General features: G+C 54.4%; 1 protein-coding gene across 1 annotated transcript; it reads right to left on the bottom strand.

Annotated features, from left to right (window-relative positions):
- Positions 1-359: 359 nt before the first annotated feature.
- On the bottom strand, positions 360-2,665 carry EMD (emerin). Its single transcript, XM_053580948.1, has 6 exons — positions 2,445-2,665; positions 2,193-2,297; positions 1,982-2,059; positions 1,657-1,784; positions 1,155-1,201; positions 360-1,071 (listed from the first exon to the last, which is right to left on the bottom strand). Exons 1-6 carry the CDS (start codon positions 2,524-2,526, stop codon positions 741-743), a joined length of 771 nt encoding a protein of 256 aa, XP_053436923.1. The 5' UTR covers positions 2,527-2,665; the 3' UTR covers positions 360-740.
- Between the last annotated feature and the right edge of the window lie 7,520 nt (positions 2,666-10,185).

Below are 10,185 nucleotides of genomic sequence, written 5' to 3'. Positions count from 1 at the left end.
GCCCTGTTTCCTTTCCAACCCGCTGCCCTCAAGACATTGAGGTTGACTTTTGACTCCCCAGTGAAAACACTGACAGGTTACTGGTGCTTTGTGCAGCTTCACCTATGTTTCCAAGTGTGTTCTCTCTACATATTGTACCATAGTTACTTTTATAAAGTAGTTACAAGTGCTTTGGGGGAATGAATCAGGGAATAAAACTCACAAACAAAACAAACATCTATGGGTACTACTTGACTCCTACCCCCAGACTAAAGCAGAAATATACCACCAACAAAGCTAGATGGTGATCCTTGAAACCCAAGACCCAGTGCCATGGGATCCCAACGCCTCCCCCAGCAGGAAGAACCAACACATTAAAAATAAAGTCTTTTATTGTGTGTCCACAAAAACAAGTCAGGGTGGCCTTTGGTTAATCCCCCTAACAAGATAACAATGAACAGGAGGCATGCATGACAACCACGTTTTCCTCAGTAGGAGTGAGGTCTTGCTCTCCCAGGCCCTAAGGGTCGGAGGAAGCAGGCCCAGGAGGCTTCAGAGGAAGGCACACCCAGGTCCACCATAGCTAGGAGGGCCCGAGTCTGCTGCCTTCCTGGCAGGACGAGGCAGAAGAAGCAAGCACTGCCCTGGGCTAGGCCCATCCCCAAAAGCAAGAACACACAGAAAGCCCCCACCCCCCACCCCCAGCAAACACTAAGGCAGTCAGCCAGGACTTCTAAGAACTGGCTTCCAAGCCGAGACCCTCAGGGCTCCCTCCAGAAAGGATTGCCTTCCTCGGCCTGCATAGAGTAGTAAACAAAGAGCAGGAAGGCAGCAAAGACCAGGAAAAGGAGCAGCTGCCCCCACAGTGGGACCTGGCGATCCTGGCCCAGAGCAGCCCCAGGAGCTTGCTTTTCCGGCCGGATGGCTCGGCGGGCAAGCCATGAAGGAGAGGAAGATGAAGATGAGGACACAGATGAGGCAGAGGAGGATGCAGGATAATAGGACATGCCCAGGGAGCTTCTGGAGATGTTGGAAACAGGGCGATAGTGCGCGATGCTTTGGTAGGCACTATCCTGGCCATACATGCGTTCCCTGTGGTAAGAGAGAGGAACAGGTTATCCCAGAGAGCCTGGGCCCAGATCTAGCCCATGGACCTAGGCCTTGTCACTACTCACCTATCCTTGCCCTCCTCTTCAGAAGAAAAAAAACTCTCATCACGCACCTGCAGGAGAGAAGTGGGGTAAGGAGACTAGCTGGCACTGCCAACATGGCCCTGCTATGTCCTGCAGTCCAAGCTTCCACAGCTACTCTGATTATTGCTTATAAGCCACAGCTCCCTGCCCTCAACAGTTCTGGGTTCCTGGCCTTTGGTGTACGGGCTCATCACCTGTGCTAAGTCAATCAATGGGCCTGTGCCCCAGCATCCTCCCTTCCTGCCCCCATGCTCAGAAAGCCTAGATCTCAGACCACAGTGCAGCATACCCCACATGCTCTAGTCAAATTGCTCTCATATGACTCCCAAACCAGGGCCCCAGCCAAAAAGATGTCTGCTGACTCTAACTCTCCCTGGAGGCCTAGGAGCCACCATTTTCACCCAGTGGTACCCTGGATTCATCCAAACCCAGGCATGATCCTTTAGGTTGTGTCCAAGTAGAGGGTGCCTGACAGCCAGCTCACCTGGTGGTGGAAGGTGTCAGCATCTGAAGTTCCAGGCTGGCGAAAGCCCTTGGATGTGCCCACAGACTCAGGCTCCCCATAAGTCCTGGTGGTCAAGTAACTCTCCGCATAGTAGTCATCATTATAGCCTTAAGAAGGGGGCAGTGGTAGCAAAGGAGGAATGGGAGTCCCCCACCTGGCTCGATGGCCCTAATCTGAATCCCATTTCAGGGCCTCCTCTCTGGAGCTGAGGAGTGGTGTGGTTGAGGCTCAGGGTCTGCCTGTGCCCGGGGTTGGTGACACAGTGGGGTGAAGGTGCCAGGATACCCGCCCCAGCCTGGCTTACCCTTGCTCTGGTACAGCAGAGCATCCTCCTTTTTGGGCAAATCGTACATGTCTGAGTCCACCGACGCCGAATCCGAGTCTGAGTTGAAGGGAAAACCACTTGGGCCCCAGATGTCCCTCCCTCCCTCCCTCCTTCCCAGCGCACATTCGGGCCGGCGCGCTGCCACAGCCCCCAGACCCCATCCAGGAGGCGGTCAGGCGGGGGGTCTCACCAGAGAAGCGATAGGAGAACGAGGCCGACGAGCTGGGAGGCGACAGCCTCCGCCTCTGGGTCTCGTATTCGAAGATCTTCTTTTCGTAGAGCTTGCGAGTGGAGCCTGGCCAGACACGGGGCGGTCAGGGGCGCGGGTCGCAGTCAGGGGGAAGCCGGCCAGGGGAAGGGGGACGCAGGGAGGGACTGGGGTAAGCGCGGGGCTGAGCACGGGGAGCGGGTCCCGGGAGGGGTCCCGCCCGCCGCCGCGTACCCACGACGGGCCCGTGAGGGATGTTGTACTGGCGCAGCACGGCAGCCAGCTCGGTGTCCGACAGAACCGCGTAATCGTCCATGGCGGCGCGGGTGGCAAAGGCCTGGTTACGGCCCGAGCCTAGCGACACAAACCAAGCAACCGCTACCTCAGAGCGCGACTGAGACAGCGCGAGCGCCTCGGGAGCGGCCGCGCTCGCGTCACGTGCACATCACCCTCGCGTCACAGGCGCCGGCTTTGCAGGAAGCGCGCGCTGCGCGGGGTGGAGCCAAACTGCACGGAGCAGCCGGCGCATACCGGTTTGGCTTGGAGAGCGGGCGGGGCGGGGCTGCACGCTGGGGGCCCGGCTTGGCGAGCACAAGCGTCACCAGCTTACCTCATTGGCTCCAGGTGGACGAAGGCGCGCAGCGCGCGCTGGAGCCGAAGGGGCGCAAACCGCTCTAGTTGTGGGAACGGGCGGGGCTGCGCGCTCAGGAAGGGGCTGGCCTGACGCAGACATCACACGCCAGCGTATTTGGGCGAGACCTAAGAGAGGGGCGGGGTCTGCGGGCGACAGGAAACAGCAAAGGCGGGCCGGGCGTGGGAGCGGGGCGGGACCAAAGATCCTAGACGTCACACGCTGGCGCCTCGTGGCTAGACGTTGAAGGGGCGGGGCCTACGCGAGCCGAACCGGGAGAAGCCAGGCGGGGAGTGGGAGTCGGCAAAGTAGGCGTTCTTGGGATGGCTCTAGTCCTTGAGTCAGTAGGGCTCCGCCAGGTCCCTGCCACACCCCCTCCCGCACCCTGCCGTCGTCCCCCTTCCTCAACCTCCCAGCTGCCCAGGCAGCAGAGGGCAGGGGCTGAATCCTACGAGCGAATCCTCGGAAGGCGCGGGCCCCGGCAGGCCCCGCTCGGAGCGCTTTGCGTGCGCAACACCGGGGAAGCGACTGTCCGGCAGGGCCCCGCAGACCTCCATGCCCGCCTTCCCCGTCTGCACGGCCCTGCGCACCTGCACCCGCTACTTCCCACCGCCTCCTCTGCTCTCCTCTTCCTTCCTCCTCCCTCGCCCCACCTTGGAGGAAATGAGGCACTAGGCCAGGAGGCCGCCAGCGCTCCAGGAGGAAGCAGCCTTCGAAGGGACCGGGGCACGCCAGCGGGCCCAGGCAGAGGTTGTCGTGCGCTCCGTGCAGAGGCAGGGGCGGGGTGGCGAGAGTGACAAACCGTGGAAGGCTGCTCTGGCTTGCGCAGGAGCCTGGTCTGTGGCTAGGAGTCAGCGAGGGCCTTCGTCAGGAAAGGGCTATCCATAGCTGGGCGTTGTGGCGGGCACCTCTAGTCTCAGCTACTCTGGAGGCTGAGGCAGGAGGATGGCTTGAGCCCAGGAGTTTGAGGTTGCTATGAGCTATGATACCAGGGCACTTTACCCAGGGGGAGAGAGTGAGACTCCATCTAAAAAAAAAGTCCCGGTGCTTGTAGCTTAGCGGCTAGGGCACTGGCCACATGCACCGGGGCTGGTGGGTTCCAACCTGGCCTGGGCCTGCTAAAACAACCATGACAACTACAACAAAAAATAGCCCCGCGTTGTAGCGGGCGCCTACTACCGCGCCCGGCCTACTTGGGAGGCTGAGGAAAGAGAATCGCTTAAGCCCAAGAGTTTGAGGTTGCTGTGAGCTGTGACGCCACAGTTCTCTGTCCAGGGCGACAGCTTGAGACTGTCTCAAAAAAAAGTTGGGGGGGGGATGTTCTGTGGAGATTGGAAAGGAGGTAATAGTCATACTCTAAACAATGCCAGCTAATGGAGTGTGTGACCAACCAGGGAGTCCCTCACTGGTTAGGCCCAGACCTAGGAGCATGAAGAGGTACATCCTTGGTCTCACAAATGAGGGCAGGTGACAGGAAAAGAGGGGAAGACTCTGGTCAGATTCAGGCTGGCTGGTCCAGCTGAGAGTCACATACCACTTGTACATGGAGGTTTGCTGGTACAGATGGGGCCCTGTTTTGTCCACAAAGACCCTAATGAAGAAGAATTACTGTTGGCTAGGTTTTAGAGCAAAGGCAAGGCCTTGGTCTGTCCCCAACAATATGGGAGGAGGTTATATGTGGTCCTTTAAGACACCACGCATGGCAGTATGAGGCAGGAGAGCCTTGGGGAGGGGCTGGCAGTTTGGATTCCAGGCTGCTCAGGCTGCCTCATGGATTTTTTAGTTTTTTGTGTTTTTTTTTTTTTTTTTTTTTTGTAGAGACAGAGTTTCACTATGTTGCCCTCGGTAGAGTGCTATGGTGTCACAGCTCACAACAACCTCAAACTCTTGGGCTTAAGCGATTCTCTTGCCTCAGCTTCCTGAGTAGCTGGGACTACAGGTGCCCGCCACAACGCCCGGCTATTTTTTTGTTGCCGTTTGGCTGGGGCCGGGTTCGAACCCACCACTCTTGGTATATGGGACTGGCGTCCTACCCACTGAGCCACAGACCCCACCCAGATTTTTTAGTTTTGACAGAATCAGATTCCCCAGCACTTCACCAAGCCTTCTGCAATCCTGGCCCCTCTCCCAGAGGCCTGTGTGTGCAGTCTTTGCTCAGCCCTCCCCCATGCCACCCTCCCTATACAGATCCAAGTTGTTTCCTTATGAGGTCAAGGAATTCTAGGTTTGCCTTCTCCCTAAGGAACACCCCTCCCCCGCACCTGCCTTAGCATTCTGCCTTTTATGCCCCCAACTGGTTGCTCCATGATGAGGTCCCACCACAGAGGGCACCAGGAAGCTGAACTCTAATGGTCCTACACACGCATCCGTGGGTACCTGGAGTCTCAGTCCAGCTCCATTGCAGTGTAGCTCCATCTGAGGCCACTAGAAGCCAGGCAAGCTCTTGGCCATCAGAGCCAAGAAACTCTGCACCTGTCCCCCGATCTGAGAAAGATAAGGATCCCTTAGGGTCTTTGTGGACACTTTGTCACCCTCAGTAGAGTGCCTTGGCATCACAGCTCACGGCAACCTCAAACTGTTGGGCATAAGCGATTCTCTTGCCTCAGCCTCCCAAGTAGCAGGGACTAAAGGCGTCTGACATAACGCCTGGCTATTTTTTTAGAGACGAGGTCTCACTCTGGCTCAAGCTGGTCTCAACTTGTCCAGGGGCCCTCAATATAGCAATTCATTCATGAAACATTCCTGTAGCCAGGAACTGGTCTTCAGAGGGATGGTGTGGCTTCAGAGCTCCCTGGTAGGGGGTTTGCAGTTATCAGAGGAGCTGGGAAGGGTGTGTACAGGGAAATGAGGGTCTACAGGGGGTTCTTCTTGGGAGGGCAGGCGGAGGTGACAGTGTACAGCCAATTCTAAGTCAAGAATAAGAAAACTGAGCTTCTTTAAGAATGGGGAATAGCTTCTAAGCAGCATACAGTATTGTATAACTTGCAATCTTAGCAAGATTGAGGTTATAAGGAAGGCTGGGTTCAGTGGCTCATACCTGTAATCCCAGAACTCTGAGAGCCTGAGGCGGGAGGATTGCCTGAGCTCAGGCGTTTGAGACCAGCCTGAATAAAGTGAGACTCCATCTCTACTAAAAACAGAAAAACCAGCTGGGCCTTGTGGTGGGTGCCTGTAGTCCCAGCTACTCAGGAGGCTGAGGTAAGAAGATCGCTTGAACCCAGGAATTTGAGGTTGCTGTGAGCTATGATACCAAAGCACTCTACCCCCAGGACAACAGGGTGAGACTCTGTCTCAAAAAAAAAAAAAAAAAAAATGTGGGGCGGCGCCTATGGCTCAGTGAGTAGGGTGCCGGCCCCATAAGCCGAGGGTGGCGGGTTCAAACCCAGCCCCGGCCAAACTGCAACAAAAAAATAGCTGGGCGTTGTGGCGGGCGCCTGTAGTCCCAGCTGCTCGGGAGGCTGAGGCAAGAGAATCCCGTAAGCCCAAGAGTTAGAGGTTGCTGTGAGCCGTGTGACGCCACGGCACTCTACCCGAGGGCGGTACAGTGAGACTCTGTCTCTACAAAAAAAAAAAAAAAAAAAAATGCTATAAGGAAAAAATGTCAACATGAAAATAATTTTCAGGGTGGCGCCTGTGGCTCAAAGGAGTAGGGCACCAGCCCCATATGCTGGAGGTGGCGGATTGAAACACAGCCCCAGCCAAAAACTACAAAATTTTTTTTTCTTTTTTTTTTAGTATCTGTGTACAAGGAGCTGTTAACACTTTCCTTAAGTTCGGAATCTTTTTTTTTTTTTTTTCTTGAAGTTTTTGGCCTGGCTGGGTTTGAAACCACCACCTCCGGTATATGGGGCTGACGCTCTACTCTTTGAGCCACAGGCGCCACCCTTTTTTTTTTTTTTTAAGCTCAGAATCTTTATAATAAATGATACTTGCATCAATAATAAATTGATAACTTTAGGGCGGCACCTGTGGCTCAGTCAGTAGGGCGCCAGCCCCATATACCGAGGGTGGTGGGTTCAAACCCGGCCCCGGCCAAACTGCAACCAAAAAATAGCCGGGTGTTGTGGCGGGCGCCTGTAGTCCCAGCTACTCGGGAGGCTGAGGCAAGAGAATCACTTAAGCCCAGGAGTTGGAGGTTGCTGTGAGCTGTGTGAGGCCACAGCACTCTACCGAGGGCCATAAAGTGAGACTCTGTCTCTACAAAAAAAAAAAATAAAAATAAATAAATTGGTAACTTTTCTCTGCAAGGATTTTATTATTTAAGAACAAAGTCTCAGGGCGGCGCCTGTGGCTCAGTCGGCAAGGTGCTGGTCCCATATACCGAGGGTGGCGGGTTCAAACCCGGCCCCGGCCAAACTGCAACCAAAAAATAGCCGGGCGTTGTGGCGAGCACCTGTAGTCCCAGCTACTCGGGAGGCTGAGGCAAGAGGATCGCTTAAGCCCCAGGAGTTGGAGGTTGCTGTGAGCTGTGTGAGGCCATGGCACTCTACCGAGGGCCATAAAGTGAGACTCTGTCTCTACAAAAAAAAAAAAAAAAAAAAGAAACAAGAACAAAGTCTCACTTTGTCACTCTCAGTAGAGTGCCATAACATCACAGCTCACAACAACCTCAAACTGTTGGGCATAAGCGATTCTCTTGCCTCAACCTCCCAAGTAGCAGGGACTAAAGGTGCCTGACACAACACCCGGCTATTTTTTTTAGAGACGAGGTCTCACTCTAGCTCAAGCTGGTCTCAAACTCCTGAGCTCAGGCAATCTACCCACCTTGGCCTCCCAGAGTGCTAGTATTACAGGCATGTGCCACCGCGCCCGGCCTATTTTATTTTATTTTTGAGACAGAGTCTCACTTTGTCACCTGCAGTAGAGTGCTGTGGCATCACAGCTCACAGCAACCTCAGACTCTTGGGCTCAAGCGATTCTCTTGTCTCAGCCTCCTGCACTGTAGCTGAGACTACAGGCACTTGCCACAACACCCAGCTATTTTTAGAGACAGGGTCTCACTCTTACTCAGGTTGGTCTTGAACTCCTGAGCTCAAGCCATCCACCTGCCTCAGTCTCCCAGAGTGCTAGGATTACAAGTGTGAGCCATTGCCCAGCCCTTCTGCAAGGATTTTAAAGATCCTTTGGGTTTTTAAGTTGTGTTCAAATTATTTGAAACATTTGCTCAGATGGTAACCAAAGTCATAAGACAATGATTACTGGGACCATTAATGTGTTGAAGATTGTGGGAGCCAATGTAAAATGGTGACTGGTTAGCCAACCAGAAGCCTGTGTTCAAGTCCTAGAACACCTCCATTCACCTTGTAACCACTGGTATGGCTGGTTGGAGATTGAGCTTGCCTTACAGCAGGAATGGAACTCAGTCTAGCAGTTTTCCAACATCTTCACAGGGAGAAAATATCAAATCTTTACCAGCTCGTGCAGTACATACCTCCATCCCCTCCTCCCCAGATCTGGAAAAAGTAGAGACAGAACTGCTTATCTTTAGAGTTGGAGGTAGCAGTAAGGAGAGGGTTCCAATACAGTGTGGATCCTGAGACTCAGCCAAGCAGCCACCACCTGTTCCGTGCTTCCTTTGGCTTGGATTGTGGTACCTGTGGGTAGGTGATCTTCTCTCCTTAAAGGCAGTCTTGGCTGTGAACCCTAGCACAGCTACCTCACGGGCCTGAGCTCAGCCTTCTCATCCAGCAAATGAAGATAATCCAAACCCCACGGGGCCCTCCCACTGGATGGAGCAGTTGCAGGCAGGCAGAGACCCCAGGGACTGTTGGGGGGCTTCCAGGGTGAGTCAAAGTGAGAAATGTAATTGCCAGCAGAGCTGGAAAAGGCAGCAGCAGATGCAGTGAGGCCTAGAGGATGGCCTGTACCTTGCTATTAAGTGTTAAACTGGATATTGCCAAGTTCACTTGGCAAAGGTGATCAAACTCCTCTCTCATTTCCTTCCTCCCTCCCTCCCTTTCTCTCTCTCTTTTTTTTTTTTTGTAGAGACAGAGTCTCACTTTATGGCCCTCGGTAGAGTGCCATGGCCTCACACAGCTCACAGCAACCTCCAATTCCTGGGCTTAAGCGATTCTCTTGCCTCAGCCTCCCGAGTAGCTGGGACTGCAGGCGCCCGCCACAACGCCCAGCTATTTTTTGGTTGCAGTTTGGCCGGGGCAGAGTTTGAACCCGCCACCCTCGGTATATGGGGCCGGCGCCTTACCAACTGAGCCACAGGCGCTGCCCCCTCCCTTTCTCTTTTTAAAGGAAGTAGAATGGAATAGAAAATATCAGAGTACAGCTTGGCACCCACAGCACAGTGGTTACAGCGCTAGCCACATACACTGAGGGTGGTGGGTTTGAACCTAGCCCGGGCCAGCTAAACAATGACAACTGCAACAAAAAATAGCCAGGCATTGTGGAGGGCGCCTATAGTCCCAGCTACTTGGGAGGCTGAGGCAAGAGAATCGCTTGAGCCCAACAGTTTGAAGTTGCTGTGAGCTGTGACAGCACAGCACTCTACCAAGGGTGACATACTGAGACTCTGTCTCAAAAAAAAACAACACAAATATATATATATATCAGAGTACTTTGAAGGTAGTAAGAGAAAGTACTGTTTTGTGAAACATCTGTTCCCGTTACGTATGTAAGTCTGTGTGTGTGTGTGCTGGCTCAAGATGCAAAATGTAATTCTTGGGGGTTCTGGGAAAAATGCGAAAATGACACTGCTTTATGTGGCTTTCCTCAAAGAAGTGACATTTGAGCTGAATCTGAAGCTACCAGGAAATGGGCACATAGAAGAGGAAGAGAGTCTGGCAGTGCCAGGGCGTGGCTGTGCCCACCCAGTTCAGAGACATTTGCCTAGTGCTTCCAGACTTCGGACGACACTTATCCTGCTCGAGGAAATTCAGTAAGTTGTGCTCCCGGCTTCCAGGACAGACAGACTTGGCCCAGCTTGTGCATCCCAGTGCTCTGGTCCCTGCCTTTTGGTGGTAGGTGCTCAGTGAACACCTGCAACAGCTTGCCCCCCACCCCTTCAGGGGGACAGAATCCAGCTTGCCTGGCCACCCCAGGTTTGGGTCACTTTCATGATGGGGGGACCCTGATGGTGCATGGCTCCCTGGAGAAGGTGGCCTTGGAGGTGGGCCTTTCCAGCTGGGGAGCGCTTGGCTCTCCCTAACTCAGCCATGCAGCTTCGTTGCAGTTGGGCCCAGGTGGGCCCTGTAGACTTACTGAGCGTTGGGGGCGCGCCCCCTCCCTAGGGCCTGGCGGCTCTCGCGGGGCGGTGAGCTCATGCGGGGCGGCGTCGCCAGGCGGCCGGGTACCTCAAGCTCAAGGGGCGCCGCCTCTCCCCTATCCCTGTCC

Source organism: Nycticebus coucang, chromosome X, assembly GCF_027406575.1.
Source record: "Nycticebus coucang isolate mNycCou1 chromosome X, mNycCou1.pri, whole genome shotgun sequence".
NCBI lineage: Eukaryota > Metazoa > Chordata > Mammalia > Primates > Lorisidae > Nycticebus > Nycticebus coucang.
Note: the sequence above shows the minus strand (reverse complement) of the source record. Positions and strands in the feature narration are given on the sequence as shown.

Excerpts from the sequence above, each read along its gene's own strand:
- EMD (XM_053580948.1), bottom strand. The coding sequence starts at position 2,526 with ATGGACGATTACGCGGTTCTGTCGGACACCGAGCTGGCTGCCGTGCTG. Across the intron at positions 2,060-2,192 it reads GTTCTCCTATCGCTTCTCTG|ACTCGGATTCGGCGTCGGTG; the intron begins GTGAGACCCCCC and ends CCTTCAACTCAG. Across the intron at positions 1,072-1,154 it reads GAAGAGGAGGGCAAGGATAG|GGAACGCATGTATGGCCAGG; the intron begins GTGAGTAGTGAC and ends CTCTTACCACAG.